Below are 26,594 nucleotides of genomic sequence, written 5' to 3' on the forward strand. Positions count from 1 at the left end.
ATAGGAAAGGGTGAAAGCGTTAAGACTGGGTTGAGAAAGACGTTGAAGTGATCATGCTGTTGCGTAAAGATAAGGATGCCAGCTACTTATAGGACAAAATTAACATCTAGATTCCATCTTAGCTGACTGTAGTACGAAATTAACATCTAGATTCCATCTTAGCTGACTGTAGTACAAACAGACACTACAGTCCTGTTGTGCGTGTTTCACGTTGCCCATAGGTACTACAAAAGGATACCACACCATAAAAGGATGACTCGTTCATCTGTGTGTAGGGAAAATGGCGACTCCGGTATCTGCAACCGCAACTTTGCCTCGCCACATGACAATCAAGGGTGACAATGGGAGGTATTTGGCACTCAAATCGGATGGGCTCCTCACATTTGATGCTGACCAGAGGAGTTTCCTCACATGCCACGAGGTGATATACAATTTCGACGACTCCGAAGGCACCTTCTCTGTACGTGCTCCAAACGGCAGATTCTGGAGTCGTGATGCTAGTCACTGGATTCGAGCGAATGGTAGCACAGAGCCACCCGCTACGACCGACAAGAGGACCCGCTTCAAGCTCGTGAGGTTTGAATCAGGTCGGCTGGGATTCCTGTCTGCACTTGATGATCGATACCTCAAGCGCTACGACGCCGGCATCCGTGGGTACAACGCCGTGCAATCTCAGCCTGACCCTTTCACCCAAGTTGAGGTGAGCGATGGTTCCGAGCATGCAATTCACCTCCCGCGTTTCATCACCTTCAAGGGAGACAATGACCAGTTTCTGCTTGTACGCAAGGAATGGAACAACGAAAACTGGTGGCTCCAGTTCAGTGGTCAGGAAAACGATTTGTCCAGGGATGAGGCCATCAACAGGGTCTTTCAGATGGTGGATGGCAGTTTGGCATTCTACAACATTCACAGACAAGCTTATTGGCGCAACAGGGCTCTTGACAACAATTCGTGGGTATGGGCAGAATTCCAAGGAGCCGTGGAAGGAGATTCGAGATGCCATTTCTGGCCCATAAGGCTGAGCACCCAAATGTTGGCCCTCACGAGCAAATCCAACAACAGGATATGCAAGAGGCTGACCAACTATTGGACTAACTGCTTGTCCGCTAGTGCAAATGGCACAAACGATGTAACAACGCGTCTTATCATCAGTGAAGCTACGCTCTCACGATCGATTTTCAACGTCAAGTACCTTCTCGAGTTGGCTAGCACCATGGATCAGAGGTTACTCATGGTTGGCGAGGGCTCGGTGATCAATAGGCGGGACGAGCCGGCAGACATGACTGTCACTGTAACTGTGTTCCAGAATCTTTCCACGCAGAGTACATTCTCAAACTCGTACACCATCACCCAGAAGATTTCCACCGAGTTCACAGCCGGCATCCCCGGGATCGCTGCAAATCAGACTACTATCGAGATCGGCGCTGAGCAAAACTTTAGTAGGGAGTGGGGTGAAACAGCACAGGAAGGCGTGCAATTCCAGACAGAGTACGTTGTCCGTAATGTCAAGCCTCAAATGACGGTACGTTTCGAGTTTCATTTGGCTCCTTATACTAATGGATTATCTTGATGTAGGCCAAAGCCACCGTGTTCGCGAGCACTGCACGGATGCGTGTCCCCTTCACTTATACGAGCAGGGAGAGGGGTGCCAACGGGATTGATCGACCCTCTGAAAACCACATTGATGGGGTCTTTGATGGTGTGTCGGCATACAACATCCATGCAATTTTAAGTGACGGTGAATCAGAAAGAGATGTTCCTTTGAGTTTGGCCAATGGCTTTTATCGCAAGGAAGATTAAGAGTGTCAAATATCGGTCTCCTGTGAGACTACATGAATGAATGAATAAAGTAAATAAAAGATCATAAAAATAAACTCAATGTTACTTTATTAAATCACCAAAAACTTTTAGGACAGTAGGATCTGATCAGAGTTACCAAAAGTATCGAAAGAATCCGTAAGCTCCATGCGTGAGCACCTCTGGAGCTCGGTGCTAGGTAGAACATCAGTCACCATAGTTAACTGGTTGGTTTTAAGGAATCTTAAGACTTGATGATTTTTCGGAGAGCGACGACATAGATTTTCTGTGGGAGCTTACATGAGGAGCAGCGTACCGCAAGTTCCTTCAAGGTACATCTTTTGGTGTTTGATCTGGCTACACAGTGCGGCTGTGGTGCACCGGAAGGCAGTGACATAAATTGTAAGTTCACTTTGATTTTGATCAAAACACGGAAGTCAACTTAAGAGGAAATGCTATCTCAGTCAGTATTCAAGATCCTTGGGAACATCACAGCTCAAAGTTTCCTTGATCTCCTCCTTGCTTACTCGGACGCGTTCGAGCGCCCCCACGGGCTTGTTGACGTTTGCCATTGCTTGTGCGATCTTCTCACCGCTTGGAAGAAAATCTGGGTTTGAGAAGTAGTAGACTGTGCTGGGATCAAGGTTTGCACACAGATCTCTCATGTAGAGCACCCGCTTCATGACCTCGCCACGGCCTGGGCTTCCCTGAGGCTGGCTGAGAAGATAGTACAGAGCCAGGAACCAACCTTGGACATGATTGATCTGTGAAAAGATTGAAAGCTGTAAGAACTTTTAGGATCACAAAACCTTGATCTTATACCTGAGTGGAAAGCTCGCTGGAATTGTCCTCCAAGAACTTCTTGTATGTCATGATGCTGCCATACAAAGAGATGAAAGATGGGAGATGTCACCATATCAGTGGAGAACGCGTTCCTGACTTCCTCAGAAGCTTGGACGTCGAAGTAGTTCTGCACATCAGTTCTCTCGCGAGCTTGGAAGTGGTACCAAAAGTATCGAAAGAATAAGTAAGCTCCATACGTGCGTACGTACCGCCTCTGGAGCTCGGTGCCGCTCCTAAGAGTAAGTCAATCGAATTGGATGATTCTCACCTCAGGTAGTGAAGGGAGTCGTGAGTTACCAAGTTTTCCAAGAAATCCTTAAGCTCCGAAGCAGCCAATCCGCAGTGGGATGACAGACATTGCTTGATCTTCTACGTTGTCTCTATAGCTCACGAGAAGCGCTCCCAGGAATGCTACAGCCAGGCCAGGGACGGCCAACAACACCCATGCCTGATCCATCCAATGGATTAGGGTTTCTATAATCCTATCAAGACGAATGTGTTAAAAGGAGGTTTAGGGCTTCCTGGAGTGAGCGAGCGATCGGCCCTGATGCTTCTCTCCTGCGACCTGGTAGCGTCGCCCCGCCAGGTACAATTGGCATTGGATTGGAGACTCGCAGCTCCATGTCGTGGCTGGAGAAGGAAGAGCATCACTAGCGTCAGTAGTAGCAGTAGACGAAGGAGGGGCCGCCTTGGAGCCCTTCTAGTGGGTCAGCTAGCGCTCATCCATCGCCGTCGTCTCAATCCTCGCCAGCATTCATCGCTCGATTGCTCCAGCAACGGCAACCAATCCGCGCTGCTACGCAGCGACCAAGACAATGGCGGCGCTGTTGGAGGCGATGGAGGCGATGGCTTGTCCGCGGCTTTTGGCGGAGATGGCGACGATGGTGGCCGGGATGGCGACGATGGCGGAGGTGGACGAGGACAGCAGCAGCAGCAGCAGGGAGTGGTGGACAAGGACGTGCATCTTGCGTACCTCAAAGAGGTGGCGAGAATCGCTCATTCGGAGCTGGAGCGCGCGAGGTTGCACAGCAGGGAGCTCGAAGGCGAAGCACAGAGATTTGCCGAGCGAGCCATTGCGCTGGGCGATGAGGCTACCAACATCTCCACTGCTGCTGCCAATGCCAGAACCGCCATCGACAAACTCCACGCTCAAGAGGCCGCGGCCAGAGAAGCCGTGGAGAAAGAAAGCGTGGTGCTATCGGCTGCCAAGAGGAACATCAAGATGGTGGAGCAAGAGCTGGATGCAGCGAGAACGAGAGCCGAGGAAACGGCTGAGGGTCCGTCCGAGCAAGTGAAGGAACAGCAAGCTCTTCTGGAGTCTGCGTGGTTGGAGCTCCAAAAGTCCGAGGAAGCGTTTCGAAACTGCCAGCTCGAGGTGTCTCGAATGGAGAACGCTTATCCGGAGCTTCAGACCGAGCTTGATCGCCTGGAGACACTTGCCGACGCAGCCAAAGCCGTGGCACTCGCTGCCGAGGACGATGTTGCCAAAGCGATGTCGCTGGCGGAGCAAGCCGTGGCGGTGGAACTCGAGGCAGCACAGCGTCTCAACGATGCAGAGATTGCTCTACAAAAGGCTGAAACACCTCCTGCCGCCACGGTTACTACCACGGCCACTACCACGACCTCGACCACCACCATCACCACCACTGCCACCGTCGAGAAAAATGCCTTGGTTGCTGCTCAGATGGTAGAGTCCACCACCGAAGCAGTAGAGGAGCTCGTTCAAGTGGAGATCAAGGACAAAGAGCCGATTATTCCCGTTAAATCCAAGACGAATATGGAGAAATCCGAGGCAGAACTACCAGAGGTTCCAGTCGGGCTTTTCTCACAGAAATCAGACACGAAAGCAGCCGAGGTCGGGAATCTCAAGTCCTTTACCAAGAAATCTTCTCGGTTTTTTCCAGCGTCCTTCTTTTCGTTCGACGAAGCGGAAGAGTTCTCGCCGTCTTCACTCTTCTCAGGGTTATTGCTATCGGTCAGACAAAATATTCTTAAAGTTGCCATTGGTGGAGTACTTCTCCTTGGTGGGTACGTAGTTTGATTATCATCCAATTGTTTTCTAGCTTTTTAACACGTTTTTCTTTGTCAGAGCGGTTTTTGTCGCTGGCAGAGCAGAAAAAGCTAGCCAGCTTATTCATTCCTCTGAGGCTTATGTCGCCACAAGTGCTAAACCTCTCTTGCAAAAACTAGACAAGTTACCCTCCAGGATCAAGGTCGTGATTGACAAATTGTCAAAGCAAGAGGTATGGGTCGAAGTGCATGCATGGTCTTTAATGTTTGTATTGCATGATGTGCAGGTCAATGAAGAGGAGGCCTCTCTCTTTGATGTTTTGTGGCTGCTCTTGGCCAGCGTGGTCTTTGTTCCCGTTTTTCAAAAGATTCCTGGAGGTAGAACATGCGTTTTACAATGACAAGAAAATCAACTGCTCCTGACTCTCTCGGATGTGTTCTTACTGTTAAGTCTTACAGGAAGTCCTGTCCTCGGGTATTTGGCCGCTGGGGTGCTAATTGGTCCGCACTCGCTCCATATAATCCGAAACGTACACGGAACCAAAGCTATTGCTGAATTTGGCGTCGTCTTTCTACTTTTTAACATTGGCCTCGAGGTATTGCTGCTTTTTCTTCGTCAATACCACTTAACGTGTACTTTCTGGTCGTTGTTTTATAGCTTTCAGTGGAAAGACTAAGCTCGATGAGAAAATATGTCTTTGGCTTTGGATCGAGTCAGGTACGTCATTCCCCACTTGTCTTTTCTTATTCTAACTTTTTACTACAGGTCTTGGCTACGGCACTAGCGTCTGGCTTGTTTGCGTACTACGTCTCAGGACTTACACTTCCTGCTGCTATTGTAATCGGCAATGGATTGGCGCTCTCGTCCACTGCCGTCGTCCTGCAGGTACGTGAAGGATATTTCTTCTAAGCGATAGAGTAATCTTTGTCTTTTTCAGGTGCTCCAAGAGCGTGGTGAAAGCACATCTCGTCATGGCCGTTCGGCATTTTCAGTTTTACTCTTTCAGGTGAGGTCAAAGTTTTCTTCTATTCGATTAACTTAACTTCCAATCGGTTTCAGGATCTGGCAGTCGTAGTTCTTCTCATTCTGATACCTCTCCTGTCACCAAATTCGTCAAGAGGCGGGGTAAGTCGTGAATCCGACTTCGTGCCTGTCTTATGTTGATGCGATCTAGGCTGGACTCAACGCGATTGCCGAAGCACTTGGAATAGCGGCTGTGAAAGGAGTGATTGCCATCAGTGGGATAATTGCGGGTGGTAGACTGGTTAGTACTTTTGCTAAAATACGTAAAATCGAGGGACGAACTTAATCTGTGCTAATTGCAGCTTCTTCGTCCTATATACCGGAGTATGGCTGAAAATCACAATGCCGAAATATTTGCGGCAAACACGCTGCTCGTTGTTCTTGGAACTAGCGTTCTCACTGCCAGGGTACCTGAAAACTTTCGTTTTGGTTAGCTGAGTAATTTGCTTTGTGCAGGCCGGGCTTTCTATGGCCCTTGGCGCGTTTCTTGCTGGACTCCTTTTGTCAGAAACCGAGTTCGCTCTACAAGTTGAATCCGATATTGCACCATATCGGGGTCTTCTTCTGGGACTTTTCTTTATGACAGTAAGTGGTTTCCTCTAAGAACAATATCTTCCGAGCTCATTATCTGGCGTAACACCTGCAGGTTGGGATGTCTATAGATCCGCAGCTGTTTTTAGCCAAGTCCAACATCATCCTGGGGTCATTGGCTTTGCTGATTGTTGGCAAAGCCATGTTGATAGCTTGTCTGGGTCGTCAGTTTGGTCTTTCTAGTGTAGCAGCACTTCGTACTGGTCTTTTACTTGCTCCTGGCGGGGAGTTTGCCTTTGTTGCCTTCGGCGAAGCAGTGAACCAGGTACGCAGCTTCAAGCAATCAGCTTTAACTTGGCTTTGCAAATGTCGTGCAGGGAATCATGAGCCAACAGCTATCTTCCCTCATGTTCCTGATTGTTGGCTTGTCCATGGCATTAACTCCTTGGCTTGCTGCGGCCGGACAAATAATCTCAACAAAGTTCGACCAGCAGGACGTCCGAAGCCTGCTACCTGCAGAGAACGAGGTATTTCTCATGTTTAACTCGAAAGAGCCCAATACACGTACGTCCGCATGCAGACGGATGATCTAGAAGGCCACATGATAGTTTGTGGATTTGGTCGAGTCGGCCAGGTGCGTTTCGCTGTGAACCTTCACAGAATCACTAGAACGTTTGTCGCATTGTGCAGATCATCTCGCAAATGCTGTCGGAGCGACTGATTCCCTTCGTTGCGCTTGATGTCCGAAGGTTGGTGCTTGGTTTCTAAGAGCCGGTTTTTAAATCGTCGTGTGCAGTGAGCGTGTAAGCATGGGCCGAGCTCTCGATCTCCCTGTTTACTTTGGAGACGCCGGAAGTAAAGAGGTTTGTTTTGTTTCCAGCACTCTGCTGTTTGTTCTTTCCACAAAGCGTTGCTTTTCAGGTGCTACACAAGCTCGGTGCCGACAGGGCAGCTGCTGCGGTGATCACTCTCGACACCCCCGGAGCAAACTACAGGGCTGTGTGGGCTCTGAGCAAATATTTTCCCAAAGTCAAGACTTATGTGCGTGCTCATGACGTCGATCACGGCATCAACCTGGAGAAAGCAGGAGCAACCGCTGTAAGTCGCTTTGGCCCTTCTACGCAAAAAGTCACCTTGGGTTTTGGTTGGCATTACAGGTGGTTCCCGAGACGTTGGAACCGAGCTTGCAGTTGGCGGCAGCAGTACTTGCCGAGGTAATCAGCCTACACTTGATGTTGTCTCATGTTTTTTTTGCATTGTTGTATATATCTAGGCAAAACTTCCCGCATCTGAAATAGCCTCCACTATAAACGAGTTTCGATCAAGACATCTTGCAGAGCTGACAGAGGTACCATTTCCAGTGCGTATTCTTTTTCACTTCTTGTCTTTCTGTGCGCGTGCAGCTTACCAAGAAAAGTGGTACATCTCTTGGCTATGGCTTCTCCCAAAACGTTGGAGCGAAACCAAAGCAAAGCAGTGCAGGCAAGAGTGAAGACGATGGCTCCCCAGACCGTAGGTTCGAAGGTGTCATCGCAGTTCCTTGAGTTGGTTGTTAATATGTAATTGATGGAAAGCGATGGCCTAAGATATTTCTCTCGAGCTTTAGAAAGCGTTTGTTCGCGGGGACAAATCACTCGTCACTGGGACCGTGTTGGAGAAAATTCGCAGTTTAAACCCAGAGCGAATTCAAGGCGCGATCAAACACCATGACTTCATAGCGCGTAGGCGAAGATGGCGATGGCGGTGCAAAAGCGACAACAAGCAGTCGACAAAGACGTGCAACTCACTTTCCTTCCCTTTTTATGTTCATCCCAGATGAACGACATTTTTATCTTCCCTTTGGTGGAGCGTCAATTAGAGGAGAGATCATCACATCTTGGACCTTGTCAAAGCTCGCCTCATGGTGATCAAAGTCGGGCGAAGCCGTGTCCAACTTGGCTCGAGATCGTGGATCGAGACACGAGCAGTCGCTGGTCGCTGTTGAATTGGACATTTATAATCGAAGTGAAACATGTCAGAGAAAGAACCCTCCTGGAAAGAAGAAGTATACTCTTGACAAGTAGGCCATCCATCGTGATCCATCAGTCTGTAAACCTGGAAAGCTTGGGCCATGGAATCGACACCGACGTTTGTCTCTGGTAACTCCTGTAAGCTGCCGCTCTCGACTCTTTCGCCAGCATTCTCCTCTCAACCATGACCGTGACGCAGGCGAGGCAAGCACTGTTGATCACGGCCCCCAGCATCGTCCAAGAGAAGCCCAGCCTCGAGCCAAACATCGCCAGCCCCCACCACCATAGCTGCTCGCCGAAGTAGTTTGGATGCCGGGAGTAGCGCCACAGACCCTCGTCCAGAACCGCGACTGGCTGCGCCCCGCGCTCTCTCCGGAGCTTGTTGCTGCTCACAAAGCTGTGGAGCTGGGTGTCGGCAATGCAGGCGATGGAAATCCCCGCAACGCAGAGCATGGCGATGGTGGTGTCGATAAGGTGGTGCCATGGAAGCTGGCTTTGGAAGACGGCATAGACGGGAAGGCAAATGCCCACCAGCAAAACCTTCGCAGAGAAAGGTGGCGTCAGAAAGAACAGCGCTAGAGGAGTTACAGTACCTGTTGCGAGACGTAGACTGCGAAGAAGGAAATCCACCACCAGTGACGGCCGAACCGCTCGCGCATCTCCGCAAACCTCCAATCCTCCCGGGCTCCCAGCTTCCAATCCTCCCGCCGGAAGTACGAGTGCGTGATCCTGGCGCTCCACACCCAGACGAGCGCGGTGACTACTCGCGATCTCACCGGGTCGGACTTGGCGGAGGGATGCGCCGCCAGGAAATGCGTGATCAAGACCGGCAGGAAAGCCCAGTATGGGTCGATGAGCTAGATCCAAACAAGACAAGGAGAATGAGAGTGGATCGAAAGGATGAACGGTGGCTAACTTTACCCAAGTGCTCCCTTGGACGAGGCTAATGATCCAAAACACCACATTGACATTGACAAAGAAGAAAGCATTGAGAAGTAGCAAAGGATGGGCTGCCGCGCTCCACACGGACAGTGACTTCCTTGCCACTGGTGGCGGTGGCGATGGCGATGGCGATGGCAGCGGCGGTGGGCATCCATAGAGAATCCAAGCGTACGCGACGATGGTGGGAAGTAGGACGAGTGACGCCACGCCCGAATTTCCCCCCATAGCTAGGGTAAAAGGCTCCACTTTAAAAACCATGGACATGTTCTTGCCATTATCCCAGCGCCAGTACAGTTTAAAAAACGTTTCAACCAGCGAGTTTGAGGCCATCCCTTCCTTTCTCCTCAATTCTCTTTCTCCCCGTGAGCTTTGACTTCTCGCGAGTATCAAAGAGCGAGTGGAATCACTGCAAGTTTGCTCAATGGCATCTTCTTCTTCCTCTTCCTCTTCCTCTTCCTCTTGGAGTAGTGCAGGAGCCATGGCAGCAGCAGTAGCGATCCTGGCACTGGCAATGAGCTTCCTGGCACTAGATCTTCCTCGAGTGACCGCTGCCTCGAGCAAGGTCCCGCGGCGCCTCCAGTTCTTCATGCAAGACCGGCAGCTCATCGCCAACAACACTGGCGTGGAGGTGGCGGCGGAGGGCGGCAATCTCACGCGCTACGACTTTGGGACCGTCTTCGTCATCGACGATCCCATCACCGAGACCACTTCCAACACTTCCAAGGTTGTGGGAAGAGGGCAGGGGATGTACTTGGTGGAGTCGCGATCGAATTTCCACTTGCTCGTCTCCTTCTCGGCGTATCTGGAGAACCCACAATACAATGGGACGATCGTCTTCCACGGCTCGTACAAGGCGCTCGAGCCCACCAGGGAGCTCCCAATCATCGCCGGCACTGGGGATTTCCGGGGGATCACGGGCTATGCGGCCGTCACCACGCCCGTGAATCTGGGATTGTACGTCGTGCTTAGCTTCGATTGCTTCATCTCCTTCCTCCGCTACGAATGACGGGATCCTCTTTGGATCATCATCCTCAAATATTCTATAAACTTGTTTGGATTGGAGAGATTGGAATATGCTTCGTCTCCAAGTAGTTTCGCGTGTTTGTGTGTGTACACTTTTTGGAATTTAGGGTCTTACGCTCTTGCGCGCGATGGACAGCTCCAGCGGGATGATCCCGTGGAGGCCGCCGGGGCCGGATTACGAGCCCAGCCCCAAGGTGCGGCGTGAGGAGATGGTTGTGAAGCGCTTCGCCGAGGAGAAGAAGCGCCAGGTATGAGTGATCGCCGGTGTCCAGGCCATTGCCTGAGAGAAATGTGGTACTCCAGGAGAAAGCGCGGGATGCGTATCATAGGATGAAGCTCGCGACTGCCCTTGAGATGAGAGAGCGGCAGCACAAGATCATTTATGATGTGAGAAGATCTTCTTTGCACGCTTCTCCAGCTCGACTTCTCCTGTGATTTCATTCCAGGAGTTCCAAAAGAAGCTGGAAAAGAGCCGGTTACAAAAGACATATAACTTCGCTGTCTATGCTCACTTAAAGGCAGGTCGTTCGAGTTTCTTTTGTCGCTCACGAGTTTATGCTTGTTGTATCTAGGATGCCTGGAAAAATGCGGAGCAGCTCGATCTGGCATCCTTCATTGTGGTGGATCAAAGGGTCTGTAAGTTCTCTCCAAATCAACTTACAGAACGAAAGATTTTACAAAGGTTTTATTAAGTTCTGCTCTGGAGTTGATGATTTCTGAGCATCCCCGGTCTTTTGGCAATTTCAGGATATAACAAAGCGAATGTATGGCAAAGAAGGTGTAAGCGAAAGCACGAGAGATGACATACAAGCCTTTGAAAGTAAGGGATACGAACTTGGAGCGGAGCCCAAGGTGGAAGCTGTTGATCCAAAAGCCAAAAAGCCGCCTCCGTCAAAAGGGAAAAAGGAGGGACCTCCTGCCGTTTTTGATCCTGCTGTTATTGCCCAGGTAAGCTTTACCTACATGTCTGCTCCCATTTTATTGTTTTTAAACAGCAAGGGAAAGCTTACCTTGAAGATGTCAAAGCTCGGAAGGGTAGGGAGGATGCTGGCAGATTTCAGCATCGTCAAGACATACGAAAGGTAGAAACGTCATGTTTTTGTGCTGATGCTCTTAATCATTCTGTTTCCTGTAGGAAGAACTGGAACAACTGGAGAGGCAAAAAGAGGCAGAAGAAGCTAGGAAGAAAGAGGAGGAAGAACAGACTGTCCAAAAGAGACTGGAAGAAGAACTTCGGCAAGCTGAAATTCTTCGAATGCAGGAAGCTGAGCTAGAGAGCATGCTTGCCTATCGAAGGAACTTCGAGTTGCAAATAGCCGAGCAGAGGCAACGGGAATGGGATGCTGTTCTTGCTCGTGACAGGGAGTTGCTCATAATGATGCGGCAAGACTGCTTTGATGAAGTCGAACACGAGCATCAACTTGTGGAGGTGCTTGAGTGACTACATTGGCTTTAAGCTTAATGTTTTTCTGATGCAGGCAGAAAAGAAAAGGAAAGCCGAAAACAGGAAAACGAGGCATAGGGAGATGTGCCGGGAAGTCATTCTTCAAGTAAGCGACTAGTAACAAGTAATGCTCTTGTTAACATGGTCGCTATGTTCTCAGATTACAAGTCTGGCTGAGAGCCGGGCTTGCTATCGGGAAAGCACTAATAGTGACCTTCCTATGCTGGAATGGCGCGAGTGGCAAACGCTGTTTGTGAAGGGGGCTATTATGCCGAGTCCATTATGCAGCGATATAATTTCTACCGAGTCACAAACGGAAGAGGAGAATCGCATCGCTGACGAGGTAAATAGCGAGAGGCCCGGATAACAATTCTTATACCATATGTGTTCACAGGCTGCTGCAATGGAATACTTCCAAGAACAAGGTGAATGGAATGGAGTTCAGCCGATTGGCAAGAACAAAGAGCTTGGGATTATCTTGCATATTATTCACACAATGGCGGATGTTCCACCAAAACCGCTGCCCATACCACACTCCTCTGAATGGACGCTGAAGCTGGCAACCGTTGGAATTCCATATTCAGGTTCATGTTTGGTAACAGTTCGTGTTTTATTCATCACTTATCACTTACCACAGGGAGGTCGACTATTGCGACAAAAATCGCCACCGAATTTGGTATCAAAACAATTGAAATGGATAAAATTCTGGCTGCTGCCATAGCAGAAGCCGAAGCAGGTATATTTATATATCTATGTTGTTACTGTTAGTGTTAACGCTTTAGTTTGTAGAAGAAGCAAACCAACCAGTCAACGCGGAACCAGCTCCAGAGACACCAGCTCCGGATACTCCAGCGCCGGTTAACGAAGTTGAACCTTCGACAGTTCCAGCGGAAGGTGCCCCAAGCCTTGTTGAAACTGTAGAGGTGCAGCCAACACCACCCCCGCCACCAACTAAGGCGCAACTGGGAAAAGCTGCCAAACAGTGCAAGCAACAGGGACAACAGGTATGTTCTAAAGCTAAAGTTTGTTTTACACAACAGCTTGTTTTAATCAGGTACCAGACGAAGTGATGGTGACCTTGCTTGTCATGACCATAAGCAATCTTCACGCAACTGGTATTTACTACGTTGGAAGCTTGAAATAACAACAGCTCTATTTCTCAGAGGATGAAAAAGCTCCACCCAAGAAACCTCCTCCCAAGGACAAGAAGGGCGGGAAAGGTGCCGAGCCTGAAATAAACGTCACAGGGTTCATTCTAGATGGATTTCCAAACACTGCTGGGCAAGCGGCGGCACTTGAAAAGGCTTTGACAGGACTTGACTTTGAGTTTACAGCTCGACACGAGGCGGAGGCATCTGTATTGGCACCTCCGCCCCCTATTGTAAGTGCTGCGTTAAAATGGTCTCTGCTCTAACTGAAAAACTTCCAACAGATAAAGGTAGACAAGTTTGTTTCAGGCCTCGATGGTATCTTTCTAATGGAATGTCCAAACGAAGAAAGAGCTCTGAACAAAGCATTAGGAAAGCGTGTCGATAGCAAGACTGGCTTGTTCTATCACCTTGATTACGATCCACCTCCGCCAACTGATAAGACGTACGTATTGAAAAGTAATTTCTTGACGCCAGTATAACTTTTGTCTACTACAGTGGTATTGCTTCGCGCCTGCAACCTGTCGAAGAACCGGATCTAGCCCGTATTAGAATTGTGGAAGGGTTGCACCTCTGGCCGGCTCTAACGTCGTGGATGAGCAAGTTCTTAAACGCCTTCTGGGTTGGTATGGAGGAGCATGGCAAAGTGAAACCAGAGGATGCGAGCAACGTAGTAAAGGACTTCGTTGCTGCAAGAGTTCAGGCCGACGCCGCGGCTGCAGCCGCTAAAGCTGCAAGAGAAGCCGAGGAGGCTACGAATCTCGCATTGGGAGAAACCGAGAAGGCAAAAGTCGGGTGTGATATTGCTAGCAAACAGCTGTACTTCGCCAAAGTTGGCGAGATCGAAGCGGCAGCAGTGCTTGAATCATTTCCCGCTGATCCTTTGGCTAAAGAGACTCTACGGGTGAAAGCAAGTACAATGGCTGGCCAGAAACTCAACGAGGCAGTAAAAGCTTTAAAGGAGATCCAAAACGCTCTGGAAGTTACTCAAAAGGCAGCTGCTCAGGCTCAAGAAGCAGCAACGAGAGCACAGGAAGCAGTCGGTGGGGCAGATGCTTGTTTTCAAGCAAAAGCCGATGCAGAAGCGGCAGCAGAAGCCGCAAAACAAGCCGCTTCGCGGGCCAGTGTTGCATCTCAAAAGGCTGGTTTTGCTTTTGAGGCTGCATCGTCTGACCTTGCCAAAGTGGAAAAACCAGAAGAAGCAGCTGCAAAGGGTAAACAACCGGAAGAAGCACAGGTAAGGCTAGACTTTTTTATTTGTCGATGTTGTATCTTACGTTTACTATGTCTGCAGGATGTTTCTTCAGGCGAAACAGCAGCTGCTGCTGAACCTGCTCCCGAATATCCAGAAATTGATCTAAGCACCGCAGGTTTTTGTTCGATTGTTCTCTTTGCCGTTTCTTATGTCTGTATTTGTGCTTTGCAGTTACCTTCCATTCAAGCTGGAAGCAAATAGAGTCCCTCTACTTCTCATGCCTTAAAAACCTCTTTCATAGCCTTAGAGTGGAACGTGTCAATGGACGTAATATCCTGCAGGAGGTATGTTTAGATGCGCACCACGGCTGTTCTTTTACAGGTTGCTGAAATTTGTGCAGATCAAAATGAATTTTGGAGTGTTCTTGAAGAGGCCAGATAATAAACAAAAGACCTTCGATGATTTTCAGGTGACGCCCTTCACATGGCTGCATCCCAGTCAAAAGTAACTTCACTTCTACTTCAGGCGAAGTATAACCGGATTGAAATCGACCAACGTCGTCAACCGAAGATGAAGCAGACTCTGAAGAAGACGGTGGACGACCTTGCAAAGCAACTTCGTACTATTTGTGACCAGAGGCTGAAGGTAAGCCTATAAATTTGAACTTGTGGTGTTTGTAAACACCAGTTTACAGGAAGCTCAAGAAAACTGCAAAAAAGTACTCGCTGATTGGATTGCGCAAAGAACGTCGTCGTGTATCTCTCTCTTCACCAATTTGATTCAAACAGAAGTGAGTTTTTGTCTAGATTCTCGTTCTAGCTTTTCGTACTTTTTCCTGGTAGATTGACACGCATCTGCAAACTTGTGCGTTTCTCCATGAAGTTTACTTCAGAAAGCCGAGCTCGGCTGTCATGGAGACTTTTAATCCTGTGAGCAACCTCGTAGAAACCGCGCAGGTTCCTCCAAAGACTTTTCCTGTCCCCGGATGGATTCCGGGAGTCACTGCTTCTTCTCCTCAGATTTCTCAGGTATGTATTTTTCGTCGGGTTGCCTGCATTCTCTATAACTTCTCCCGGCTGTAGATTGTTACAAAAGCTCTCTTTTTAATCGATGGAATAATAAAGGCAGCGACTGATCCTGAACTGGACAATCGGGCGAAGGCTGGAGGGAAGTCGAAGCCGCCTCCGGCAAAATCAAAACCCGGAGAAGGAGATGGTCAATCACCTGGTCCATCGGCTATGTTGCGGGAACATGAAATTATTCAATCTCGGCTTCAGTTGCTTGGTATCACTGTCTTTTGGAACTTCCTTGCTGCTTGTCTGATATGATGAATTAAACTTTATTCTGTTTGATGGTTGGCAGTGCAGCAAGCAAGGCTTGCACATATATGGGGGAGTTGCAACCACTGGTTAATGGTTCATCGGCACGCATGGAAAAGTGGATGAACGATTGCAACAAGGTGTGTCTATATTTTATTGTTCTGACTGATACCTGAAGGGATCTAATGTAATGCAGGTTGAATCTGAGATTGTTACGGAAGTCATTGAGCTTTCTAACGAGGCTGTCGAGGAAGCAATTCCTCTGTGGTACCAAATGAACTTAGATGGTGGAGAGCTTGTGATTAATGAGGAACATATGATGGTGGTAAGTTTCCTTAGGCTTATCATGCCATTCTAGACTTACTAAATCCTATCTAAATTGTCATTGAAGGATCCTCCTCCACAATTGGCGGTGCAACCGGTGATTGACGTAAACAAATGGCACTTCAAGCTTCTTCGTAATCTTGTGGAAATTCTACGGACCATGTCGCTTGCAGGTACGTGCTGGAAAAATGTAATTTCGATCTCTTACTGTGCTTCATGCTTCCAGGTTACATAGAAACGGAAAAAGCTACATCAACTTTACTACAGGCGGTCCAAACCGCACATGCACAGGGAAGAGAAGACGTTGAGTTTGCTCAAGTTCCACACCTTCCAGCAACCAAGGGGAGACCATTTGGACCATTCCAGATCTGGCTGGACTACACGAACAATGTTATGAAAAAGGTTTTCCACAGACTAGGATTTTCCCGCGCAACCATCTCAACGTGACGTTCTGCAGGTTCCTCCGGCGAAAACTGAGGCCGAGACTGTACAGATATTAGACTGGAGAGCGTTGATAATGACGCTAGCGGATATACATTTCAATGATTGCATTTCTGCATCGAGTGTCGAGAATGTCAAGCAAGTCTGCAGCTGTGAGTGCCTTTTGTTATCCTCAGTAACGTACTCTAACGAGCTCTTGCTGCAGTGCTTGAAGAAACAAGCAAAAATACAGATGGTTTACTAAGCCTGGAGAGCTTTGTCAGCGTCCCATTCTGGTTTGATCAAGGTACTACACTGGCGACATACACCACAGAAACCGGATCACCGTGTACCATTTTGCAGCTGTTAATCAAGGAGCTGCTGACATTGGGACTGAGCTCAAGACGCTTGCCTATCAAATGCTTGTGCTCCCTCCGCTTCAGCCAGAAGCAGTAGAGGCGCCTCCAGAAGCTCCGGAGCCGGCAGCAAAAGCCCCTGAACCCACACCTACACCAGCAGCTGCCACGCCTCCCATTCCATGGCAGAGGCTGGCACTCTACTTCTGCAGGGACGCAGACAAGGAAAAGGCACTCTCGAAGGTGTTTCAAGTGCTTTTGGGCATGGGGTAAGAGGCTGGCCGTGTATGCTCTCTTGATTAACACCGCAAATCCTCGCTGCAGGTCGGATGTTCTAGAGCTGAGACCTGAACAGTTGCTGCAAGCGATCTACCACTTAAGCTTGGATGAAGCCTCGACATCCGGGTGCCTTGCCTGGGCTCCTCAAGACATCAGAGTGAGTGCCTTACGTAGTATCTACGACCATTTACCTTGTTTTCTTGTCTCAGGAACTCATACTGAAAATCAAGAGCGAGTTGGCACCTCAGGCCGTGGACGAAGGCGATGACGTTGATTCGGACGGAAGCCAGGGGAGCGGGAGGCTGTGCACAAGAAGCACGGTAGCGCAGCGAGGCTCTAACCTCAGCGAGCAGACGAACATCACAGTGCGAGACTTTGGCGTGCCGGAGAACGCCTCCCTCACCGAGGTTCTCACCGAGGCATCGTCCATCAAGGGGGGCAGGGACGAGACGTGCTCGGAGCTGAGCGACCAGGCAGTGGAAACCATCCAGCAGTTCCTGGATGCGTTGAGCGCCACTCCGCGCGAGGAAGCGGCCGCAGGAACGAGCCCAGCGATCCTGCCGCCGGGAGAAGTGGTGGAGCGCCAAGTTTCGGTCAAGGAGATCTTGAGCGCGCAGTGCGCTGCAAACCTGTGCTCGATCTTACTGGAGAACTACTGCAGCAAGCAAATCCATGTCATGAACGTGAAGAAGGCGGACGAGAGCGAGAGCGAGGGCAGTAGGCCCAAGGAAGAATTCGCGCCCTTGGCGCCATAATTTAAATTCAAACCCAAGCTCAGATATTAGGGTTCTTTTTCCTAGTGTCGTCTGAGCGAGTAAATTCAAATAGCATCGAATTTGGGAGTGACGAGCAGCGGCCAATCATGAGACATATGCGTTTCTCTCACGGATTCAAAAACAGGCGAGATCTGCCCACTAGCAATGTGCTGATGTCAAGAAGATAAAGGCGAAGTACAACAAAGATAGGTGGAATAGTTGAGAAAAGTATCGAATTCCACCTCCAAGTAGTTTTTATCTACAACACAGACGGGAAAGTGAATGGTGTGCGACAAATGATTTTGAAGTGTGGCGACAGGAATTTCACTGTGAAAGGCTCAGCAGGCAAGAGTCTGGCATCACCCTGTTTGATTTCCTTATTTAACTGGTCGAGTGCTTGTCTGGACTTCTCAATGCCAAGCTTGCATATGTTGCTGGTTGAAGGCCTGATGCGTTGCCTGCATTTCGTCGACATGCATGGTGTTGAGGCTCAACAATCCGAGCATACAGGAGACGACACTTTCCTTCATCAGGAGCCACGTTGTCGCTCTGTGCTTCTGGCCATCCATATGTCCCTACCATCTGATTCATCTGCATGCGCCAGGCTCTACAGCTGCTAACATGCCTGCTTCCACACTCCTGGACCTAGAATGGCAGCTAGTGTCGCGCCTGCAGATCCTGCTTCATCGTCCGTGACTCAGGGTTTATAATGGAACGTGCCAAGAGAGATGGAGATGAATTGCACACAAGTGAACACAAGCCAATGCCTTGGGGAAGACCCCTAAGGTCTGTTCGACAGTGGAGAGTGGCAAAGAGTGAGAGATGATGTCCAACCCACACATCTAATATTTATTTCAATTATACCAACTCATTCTATTGGTGATTTGTAATAGCACTATTGATTGTTCTGGGATTATGAGTGTCTAATTACCCACACTATACATAAAAAGAAGTATGAAATAGGGTTATCTTAAACCAACACTTTTTTATGTACGTATACACTGTCCAATATCATAATCATTATATCAAACATTTGCTTTAAGATAATCTTACCATAAATTTTTTTTCCAAACCTTATACTATGCTTCTCCGTCCATACTAAGATATATATACCAGTCATACTTTATATTAAACCTTATGATTAAGAAAACAAAATTATCGGTTTTATATCAAAAACCATTAAACCATTAGAGTCTATCAATCTTGGCATAGACAATAGACCTCAATTTTTCTTACGACTTTAAGTGACTTACTCAAAGTAATGTATTGCTTGGAATTATGAAGATTTTAAATTTTAAAGGGCCGAAGATATATATATATATATATATATATATAAAAGATTGAACTAAAAAATTCAAAACGTTCTTATAAGATGAAGCCTACTTATGCTGCATAAGTTTTACATGTTGGATTTGAATTTATCCTATAGTGGTGCTAATTGGATATCATCAATAGTTATTGTACCTAAGAAAATAGGAAAATTATATTTATGTGTAGATTTCAAGTGTTTAAATGAAGTAATTAAGTGTGAAGCATTTCCCTTACCATTTTCTGAAGACTTACTTAATAGTGTAGCTGGTCACGAGATGTATTCTTTCCTTGACGCTTCTTGAAATATAATCAAATCCTTGTCAAACCAGCTGATCAACACAAATTGCATTTTATTACACCATAGGGAGCATTTGTTTACATAATTATGCCTTTTGGCATGACAAATTTTCCATTAAAAAAACAATAGAAATATTTTATGATTACTTACTTGACTTATAAAGGTTTTTATGGATGCCTGTAGAGTATATAGTGGTAAAAACAAACATTTACAATGCCTTGAAAAATCTTTAATACATTGTAGAGAATTTGGCTTAGGCTTAAATCCTGGAAAGTGTTCATTCTTTATGGAAGCATAGAGCATCGAAAATCAACAATTATGCCATCTTTAAAGATAATATAGCTTGGTAACACTTTAGACTTAATCTCACAAACATTAACAAGTCTTGCACAAAGATATGACATGCAAATAGAATTAAATATGTCACTAAATTTATGATAAACTTATTCACATGCTTAACAAAAGCATCTAGTCTTGTTCCACCAGACAGGTCCATTTAGAAGTGGACGCATTTGATACCCAAACTTACTAAACCATTCGCATAGTTTTTACTGCTTCAAGAGTTTGAATTTAATATTATTCATAAGCTAGGTAGACAACATATTCAAGTAGATAACTTCACTATTAGTATCAGTATTCATGACAACTTACCAGGTGCAACTTTTTTCAAGCTACACCAACTTGAGATTGGCAAAATATTTGTCAATTCTATTCCCACAAAAATATGCTACACTAGACCAACATAAGGCATTTATTATACCATATACACCCATAGCAGACAATACAAAAGATGGACAAGAAAAAAGATGTTGCATACAAGCTTTAAACCAAAATGCAATATTGCAAGAAGCCTATGCACTTTGTGTGACATCACTGCATGAAAAATTTATCAAGCTAGCCTTAACACTTTTTAAGGATTATCACAACCTTTCCAAAGCTTGTGACCTAAGCAAATACAACCTTTTAATTCCATGTTACCTCTCATACCATTATCTCAAAATTGATACATACTTATTTACTTGACTATGCCACTAAATGGGTTGAGGTTGTCATTGCTTGCACTCTTATTTGAACACAAATATTTATTATAATGTAGAACCGAGTGAATATTCTATATTCTGCCACATCAGCAGTAGGTCGGCATTAGAAGTCAAGAAGTTCAAATGGATGTATGCAATCAACAAGAATAAAGATGACTGCCGTTAATATCACCAAGAGCCCAAGTTATGGCAAAATGGTGATGAGAGGCTGTGCCATCTACAACAGGCGAGAGAGTAGCTCAAGAATAAGAACCATCGACACTGTACTGCAAAACTAGACTTCAGTAGTTCTTAGGTGGGTGTTAAGTTTGCCCAATTTTCACTGGTGCACTGCCCCAACTGTTGCAGCGAACAACACAGGCAGAATTCCAGGTCCAATGAAAACCTAACACCCACTGGAGTTTGGTTTTAGCAACCCTGTTGCTGATGGTTTTTGTTCTTGTGCTGCTCTTTTGCCTCCTGTCAACCAACGGCATAGCCTCTCATTGATACACCTTAACATTGCCGTAGCTCGGGCACATTTCCTCTTGGTGATCTTAACAGCATGCATCATTATTTTTGTTGATTGTGTACGCCTACTGCTGACGTGGCAGAATATAGAATATTCTCTTGGTTTACACTTAACCTCAAATTTTCATTAACCCAAAAGATCAAGCTTTACCTTACACTTTAATCCATTCCCTTCACACACCATCACTGTTAACTTTGTGCGACAGAGAAGGATACCAGGCCTGGTGAGATTAACATCCATCCATTTTCTTCACACACCTAACCTTAAGCCTCAAGCTTAAGCTTAACAAGTCCACTAAATCTTATTCTATCCTCTAAAAATTCTTCTTTCCAGGATTCCACCTTCGAGTGTTCTATGGAAGCTTAGGGTATGCCAAAAGGGAACAGTGGTGAATAACTTAAGTGCCTTGTTTGTCACATGGTTTCTTTAGGAACAATGGCACTCCAATTTCAAATCCAAGGCCAAAGCAACTTCACCACCTTCACCACCACTGGATGTACTCACGACTCTACAATTCCAGGTGTTCCTTGACGTTTATGGCTTCCCCTAAGTCCATGGAAGCAATTGTCAAGTCATCACATCTTGTCATCTCTCAAAGGCCATCCCATTCATTTTGGACTTAAACTCTTGTTATGACAAAGATGTGATGACACAATTGCTGGAACTTAGCCATCACGATGCTTGAAGGTGTAATCGTCAAGGCTTGGAAATGTAGAGTTGTGAGTCCATCTATTAGTTACTTTGGCCTTAAGGGATTCAAAATTCGAGTATCGAGCACAAGTTTCATTAGTTCCACTATGTGACTTAGAAGAAGCGCAAACTTCTGTATAGTGCCTATTGCCGTTTCAGAATCTAGTAAGGGCTCTGCCTTCCTGGGAGTGAATGAAACAAGGCCTTGCTCCTCTAGCATGTCTCAACTCACTACAATCCTGCTATCAATTCCCCATCCCTGTCCACTTCAGTCTTCAAAATAGAAACCTTGGTAAACCCGAAGTTTCGTTGATAATTGTTATATTGCCATTCTGAAAAAACTGTGGGATATCCCTTAGATCTCCGCTAACTCCGCTAGACTCTATCAAGTGCTCTGCTGTGTATGATGCTCACCACCCAACTGTAAAAAACACTGTGGCTTGACCACCGAGCCTCTGATACTAATGTAAAACATGTGGGATCCAAGGCAAGCAGGTTCTCCGTAGTACCAAACAGATAAGTCCTGGACCCGCTCCCATAGTTCCCACCCATGAATACATGTTTCATCCCTAGTACAGCATCCCATTCTACTCAATAACCTAAGTTGATGCAGAGTTCAAGATCCGAATTAATTTACAGAACCACCACTTGCACAGAAGAATCTGGATAACCTCTATGAGGCATGGGGACAGCAAAATGCTTGCTCATTGGAAGTCAACTTCAAGTCGCATGCATTGTAGTTTGTTGTTGCTACAGTCACGAAAGGAAATTTTTTTCGCACCTTTTCACATGATGGCTCGAATGCTAACAGCAAGGCAGTGGAAACCAGAGAAGAAGTGGTGGAGCGCCAGGGAGATCTTGAGCGCACAGTGCGCTGCAAACTTGGACGAGCTTGGCGCCATAGTTTGAATTTAAACCCCAATTAAAAAGACATTAGGGTTCTTGAGCTCTCTAGGGCTTTCGTCCTCTACGCCAGGTATGTGATTTCATGATCGCGGCAGGCAGAGCGCTGCCCTGCACGTTGCATTTACATCCTCCTCCTCTGAATCTAAACCTAGGCCGTTTCCCCTCTCTTTCGCTCATCAATGCGCCGTACCGTTTCCTACCTGAGAAAAGAGATCCAAATCCAGCCTTGAGTGCCTTGGTTTCGCTCTGGATGCTGGGATTTCTCGTGAATAGGGTAATAGTGGTGATGTTTCCTTTTCCTTCCTTTGTCAGCCAGGCGATGGCCCTTCTTGCTTGCCTTGGAGGGAGGGCTTTTTGGGCTTAGTTTAATCCAATGCAGGTGTTGTGTGTAGCAGGGCATGCCTGTCAGTCCCCACTGGCTAGGCCCAGTTATCCGCAAAAACCTTTGCTTGCTTGCTCGCTCCATTTCTTCCTTGATCATGCTAGGCTAGTCGTAGATTTCAATCAACCAGAGCGTGCGAGCGAGCAGAGCTTGCGCGTCGAGTTGGGTCAATTGGTCCCATGTCCCGAGTGGTTCCCATGGCTTCTTACAAGCACCATCTCTCCAGGCAATGCATTGCCAGAGAGCAGCAAAGAGATCGGCCGAGCGTCAGGTGTGCCAATTTCGTGTGCTTGATTGGGTTGCTTGCGTTGGGCATTCTCGCAATCAGCTTGTCCTCGCTCAGGGTCGTGCTAGGCTATCCGCATCGCCACAAGCTGCAGCGCAGTGGCAGGCTAGATCCCCAGGAATTGAATAGAACCTTGTTTTTGCAGTCGATCCAGGATCCTTGGACGCCGGAGGAGCTTCACAGGCTCAACCTCTTGCTGGAAGGCGATGGCGATGTGGTAAATCTGGAGCTTGTGAGGCGGCGGTGGCAGCGTGACATTCCAGAGGCGGCCTCGAGAGCCAGAGCCGCCAGAGCAGCAAGCATCGATGTGGATTCGTACTACCGTCACGACCACCGTCCCAACTCGGGCTATAGACGGATCTCGGCTAGAGGGTCCAGGTTGCCGGTGGAGCTCACTCATCCTCGATACTCCACGCGTTGGGCGGAAGCGTCTCAAGCTCTACGCTCGTGGCTGAGGAAGAAGAGGTATGATCCCAGTGTCATGAACGAGCTGGTGGATCAAGTGAGTGCTCCTATCGTCAAGGTTCTCAATTCATCAGCAACAGGCTCTAGCGGGCGATTCCGGCAGTGTGCTGTGGTTGGAAACAGCGGCATCCTTCTCAACACCAGGTATGGATCTTTCATCGACAGCCACGAAGCAGTGTTGAGGCTCAACAATGCCAGAGTCACAGGTTTCGAGCAGCACGTTGGATCAAAGACGACGCTCTCCTTCATCAACAGCAACGTTCTAGCTCTGTGCTCTCGACGTCCGGGTTGCAATTGCCATCCATATGGATCCAGCGTCGCCACCGTCGTCTATATGTGCCAGGCTCTACACTTCGTCCACCTCAAGCTCTGTGGCTCTCTCATGACCGATATGCCGCTGCTCGTCACTGATCCCAGATTCGATGCTCTGTGCATGAGAATTGTCAAGTACTACTCGCTCAAGAAGTTCTTCCAGAGCTCCGGCGCTGCTGCTTCGGCCAGCGACTCGATCGAGCACTGGAAACGCATGCACGACGGCTCATTCTTCCACTACTCGTCTGGGATGCAAGCGGTGATGCTTGCGCTGGGGATATGCGACAGTGTGAATATTTTCGGATTCGGGAAAGCTGCCACCGCCAAACATCACTATCACACAAACCAGAGAGGAGAGCTCAACCTTCACGACTACGCGGCAGAGTATACACTCTACCAGGATCTCGCCAACAACAAGTCCAATCCTTTTCTAGACGAGGCCTCTGGATTCAAGTTACCGGCCGTCAGGGTTTTCACATAGATAGATAGAGTCGAGTCACCAGGTTCCGGTAGCCTTCTTTCTACGAGAGGAAGGAAGTGAAAGGTAAAGGTCGGGCGGAGGCTGGAAATGCAGGCAAAGCAGTGGTGGCAGGTCTTGGGCTTAGCGGTGCTCCTACTCTTTCTCTGCAAGATGTCCGTCATGGTGTTGGACAAAGAGCTCCACCAGCAACACTTTAGCATTGGCAGCGATACAGATGCAAGCCTGGCGAGGCTCTCCAGAAACCCAAGTCAAGACAAGCGAGGATGGCTGCTCGATCCTCTCAAAGCTGCTGCTCAAGCCGGCCTCTCAGGTAGGCTACTATAGGAATAATGGTGTGTGTGTAGCTTACTTTCATTCTTTCCCAGGTGGAGCGATTGAATGCACAGCAGTTCACGCAGGAGAGATACAAGTAGGGGCCGTTCGTGCCAATCATCGGCATCACTTTTGCAACGAGACGTTTCTCCTGTGGAATGCTCGAGCGTTGTTTCGTGTAAGTTTTGTGCGATCGATCTTATAAACCCGGTTGGAGCTGATATAACTTATCTTTCTCTTTTTCTTTCTCTTCCACAGCTGGAGAACGCATTCATGGACAATGGATATGCGCAGGCTGTTGTTGAGGCTGGCGAGGTATCAATCGCCGCTGCGCCGGCTGGCCGGGCACATGCTTTGGCAAATATTGACAGGCACAAGACGCTCTTTTTTTTGGCGTGTCAAGACAACCCCGAGAATCCAATGACAGACTTTCGGATATGGGACGATCTGTGACGAAATGAAAAAGCCCAAGACAAAAACTCTCTTGGCTCTCGGTCTTATTTTTTATAGGATGAAGCAAGAATCGTCGGTGGCGTCTCTCCGTGGCCGCGGCTTCAAGAATTGTGACACCACAACCCGAGAGAAAGAAATTCTTCTCTTTCTTTTCTTCTACTAAGGAGATGGATGGATCGTTTTCGGTAATAGAGCTTGGGGTAATCAATCGAATCGGGTCGGCGATCAGCATTTGAGTGTCAGCAGCGGGATGATGCCTCGTGTTCGCTTCAGGTACGCGACGTAGTCACTGTAGTGCATCGTGTAGAGTGAGCTCTGGTAGCGAGTGATTCTAAAGCGCCTGCGCAGTGACTCGGTTATAGGACCCATGAATCCTGCTTTTCTCACCAACGAGTCCACAGTTTCCACCTTGGTCCAGCCTGGAAAGATTGCTTTTTTCTATGGTCCTCTGGAAGAAAACAAAAAACAATCTCACGTACCTTCCTGAGCCGAAACTTCTGGCAAATAAGTGGCACTCCTACGTAAGTTATCCGGATCAGTGAACTCCAAGATCATCCCATGCTTCCCAATCTGCGGGAGTAAAATCAGTAGCAATACCACCGGAGCAAAATCAATCAACCTCTCCCTAGCTACGAGGCAAGAAGAGAAGAATAAAACTATGCAAGAAAGCAAACAAGCCTCCCAAAAGGCTTGCAAAGAAGAAAATTTAAGAAAAATGCACCTCCCAATCTAAATAATTGGCTGCTGATTCATAGTCTGTTAGAATGGACACGGTACATTCCAGGAAAGGAATCTCCCGGGCTTGAATCGGAGGGAAGCGCCGGTCGCGGAGCGCACTGAAACATAGGTAGAGAAGAGGTCAACATCCTTCCACTTATTTTTTTCACATCTTTTCGCTCGAAACTCGGCTACCAAACACTAGCTAGCAAGGAAGGCATCCACTTAAAACCATAAACAAAAGGTGCCATGACAAGACTCTTTCACGCCAAGCAACCAAAAGAGCGCACCTGGTCAATGCGTAATCCTTGAAGCCAGTGATCAAGCAGCGAGCTTCCAGCGTCCCGATGCATCCTCGCAAGCGAGGCTCTCCACCATTCACAACTTTCTTCCAAGTCACGAACAGTGGGCTGCATGGAGAAAATGGAACGTGAAAGAGAGAATGGCAAACAATGCCATGAACACTTACTAGTTCCCTTCCTCGAAGTCCGGCGTGGGAATCACATCTCCGGTGTAGTGGGCGACGAGAGTATCGAAGCAATAGACGGCCATCTCCTTGCTAGCGGAGACCATGGTGCTGCTGCTCCTGCGCGTCCGATGATGTTCGGAACCACGCCCCTAGCCACGCCCCAACCATAAGAAAAAAAAAAAGAGGAGAAAAAAAAGAGAGCAAGACTTCACTCCCCTTCCACTCGACTTGAGAATCACTCGCTCACTCGCTCGCTCGCTTCTACGCACGCAAGAACAAGCAAGAAGCAGCAGCGGCAGGCATCCCTACCACTTCCGCAAGCCGCCTCTTCTTCATCAACAACAAGAGCCGCCGCCACAAATGCCTGCTGCTGCTGCCGCCACCGCCGCCGATTCGCGCGCCGTCGTCCTCCACCCGAGCGCCGTGGCCGCAGCAGCGCATCAGCCTCTCGTGCTAGGGCATCATCGCCATCGCCATGACTGGCGAGCGCACAGCAAGCAAGCCAAGCCCTAGAAAAAAGAACACGACAAGTAGAGAATCTA

The 26,594-nt window shown here is 47.9% G+C and overlaps 8 protein-coding genes across 10 annotated transcripts; 5 read left to right on the top strand and 3 right to left on the bottom strand.

Moving 5' to 3' along the window:
- The first annotated feature begins 237 nt into the window (after positions 1–237).
- Positions 238–1,894, top strand: LOC9651968. The gene is made up of 2 exons (XM_002987852.2): positions 238–1,522; positions 1,576–1,894. The coding sequence occupies exons 1-2, from the start codon at positions 281–283 to the stop codon at positions 1,798–1,800; spliced, it is 1,467 nt and encodes a 488-aa protein (XP_002987898.1). The 5' UTR covers positions 238–280; the 3' UTR covers positions 1,801–1,894.
- A 294-nt stretch (positions 1,895–2,188) lies between these two features.
- On the bottom strand, positions 2,189–2,774 carry LOC9651969. Its single transcript, XM_024661806.1, has 2 exons — positions 2,620–2,774; positions 2,189–2,561 (listed from the first exon to the last, which is right to left on the bottom strand). The coding sequence occupies exons 1-2, from the start codon at positions 2,668–2,670 to the stop codon at positions 2,262–2,264; spliced, it is 351 nt and encodes a 116-aa protein (XP_024517574.1). The 5' UTR covers positions 2,671–2,774; the 3' UTR covers positions 2,189–2,261.
- Positions 2,775–3,125: 351 nt separating this feature from the next.
- Positions 3,126–7,808, top strand: LOC9663286 (K(+) efflux antiporter 2, chloroplastic). Its single transcript, XM_002987853.2, has 20 exons — positions 3,126–4,668; positions 4,730–4,883; positions 4,938–5,028; positions 5,110–5,246; positions 5,309–5,368; positions 5,417–5,536; positions 5,589–5,657; positions 5,711–5,776; positions 5,826–5,915; positions 5,977–6,081; positions 6,131–6,259; positions 6,321–6,530; positions 6,583–6,732; positions 6,786–6,839; positions 6,896–6,954; positions 7,002–7,068; positions 7,127–7,303; positions 7,363–7,419; positions 7,479–7,553; positions 7,609–7,808. Exons 1-20 carry the CDS (start codon positions 3,188–3,190, stop codon positions 7,747–7,749), a joined length of 3,492 nt encoding a protein of 1,163 aa, XP_002987899.2. The 5' UTR covers positions 3,126–3,187; the 3' UTR covers positions 7,750–7,808.
- A 164-nt stretch (positions 7,809–7,972) lies between these two features.
- LOC9651970 (uncharacterized protein C594.04c) lies at positions 7,973–10,291 on the bottom strand. Its single transcript, XM_002987903.2, has 3 exons — positions 9,136–10,291; positions 8,808–9,071; positions 7,973–8,754 (listed from the first exon to the last, which is right to left on the bottom strand). Exons 1-3 carry the CDS (start codon positions 9,760–9,762, stop codon positions 8,287–8,289), a joined length of 1,359 nt encoding a protein of 452 aa, XP_002987949.2. The 5' UTR covers positions 9,763–10,291; the 3' UTR covers positions 7,973–8,286.
- Positions 10,292–10,775: 484 nt separating this feature from the next.
- LOC112341520 (sperm flagellar protein 2-like) lies at positions 10,776–17,458 on the top strand. Its single transcript, XM_024661747.1, has 29 exons — positions 10,776–10,861; positions 10,927–11,127; positions 11,175–11,261; positions 11,315–11,608; positions 11,658–11,729; positions 11,784–11,966; positions 12,018–12,207; positions 12,261–12,359; positions 12,413–12,627; positions 12,678–12,738; positions 12,787–13,004; positions 13,056–13,216; positions 13,270–14,008; positions 14,066–14,141; positions 14,198–14,310; positions 14,367–14,435; positions 14,492–14,611; positions 14,661–14,756; positions 14,809–14,994; positions 15,049–15,250; positions 15,334–15,425; positions 15,482–15,610; positions 15,677–15,782; positions 15,836–16,011; positions 16,067–16,202; positions 16,256–16,336; positions 16,393–16,654; positions 16,710–16,821; positions 16,874–17,458. Exons 2-29 carry the CDS (start codon positions 10,942–10,944, stop codon positions 17,417–17,419), a joined length of 5,007 nt encoding a protein of 1,668 aa, XP_024517515.1. The 5' UTR covers positions 10,776–10,861; positions 10,927–10,941; the 3' UTR covers positions 17,420–17,458.
- A 4,284-nt stretch (positions 17,459–21,742) lies between these two features.
- LOC9651971 (beta-1,6-galactosyltransferase GALT29A) lies at positions 21,743–24,125 on the top strand. The gene is made up of 4 exons (XM_002987855.2): positions 21,743–21,764; positions 22,026–22,138; positions 22,225–22,245; positions 22,989–24,125. Exons 1-4 carry the CDS (start codon positions 21,743–21,745, stop codon positions 24,099–24,101), a joined length of 1,269 nt encoding a protein of 422 aa, XP_002987901.2. The 3' UTR covers positions 24,102–24,125.
- Positions 24,095–25,023, top strand: LOC112341519. Its single transcript, XM_024661746.1, has 3 exons — positions 24,095–24,411; positions 24,467–24,591; positions 24,672–25,023. The coding sequence occupies exons 1-3, from the start codon at positions 24,189–24,191 to the stop codon at positions 24,864–24,866; spliced, it is 543 nt and encodes a 180-aa protein (XP_024517514.1). The 5' UTR covers positions 24,095–24,188; the 3' UTR covers positions 24,867–25,023.
- On the bottom strand, positions 24,872–26,578 carry LOC9651972 (uncharacterized protein At2g38710). 3 transcript variants are annotated; one of them, XM_024661745.1, is made up of 7 exons: positions 26,362–26,578; positions 26,053–26,201; positions 25,874–25,993; positions 25,588–25,702; positions 25,346–25,436; positions 25,254–25,285; positions 25,090–25,206 (listed from the first exon to the last, which is right to left on the bottom strand). In XM_024661745.1, exons 1-7 carry the CDS (start codon positions 26,491–26,493, stop codon positions 25,198–25,200), a joined length of 648 nt encoding a protein of 215 aa, XP_024517513.1. In that variant the 5' UTR covers positions 26,494–26,578; the 3' UTR covers positions 25,090–25,197. The 3 variants fall into 3 exon arrangements, with proteins under 3 accessions (XP_024517511.1, XP_024517510.1, XP_024517513.1); XM_024661743.1 differs by lacking the exon at positions 25,254–25,285 and having other exon boundaries at positions 24,872–25,206; XM_024661742.1 differs by having other exon boundaries at positions 24,872–25,285.
- Positions 26,579–26,594: the final 16 nt, after the last annotated feature.

The sequence above is a fragment of the Selaginella moellendorffii genome, unplaced genomic scaffold, assembly GCF_000143415.4.
Source record: "Selaginella moellendorffii unplaced genomic scaffold, v1.0 SELMOscaffold_85, whole genome shotgun sequence".
NCBI lineage: Eukaryota > Viridiplantae > Streptophyta > Lycopodiopsida > Selaginellales > Selaginellaceae > Selaginella > Selaginella moellendorffii.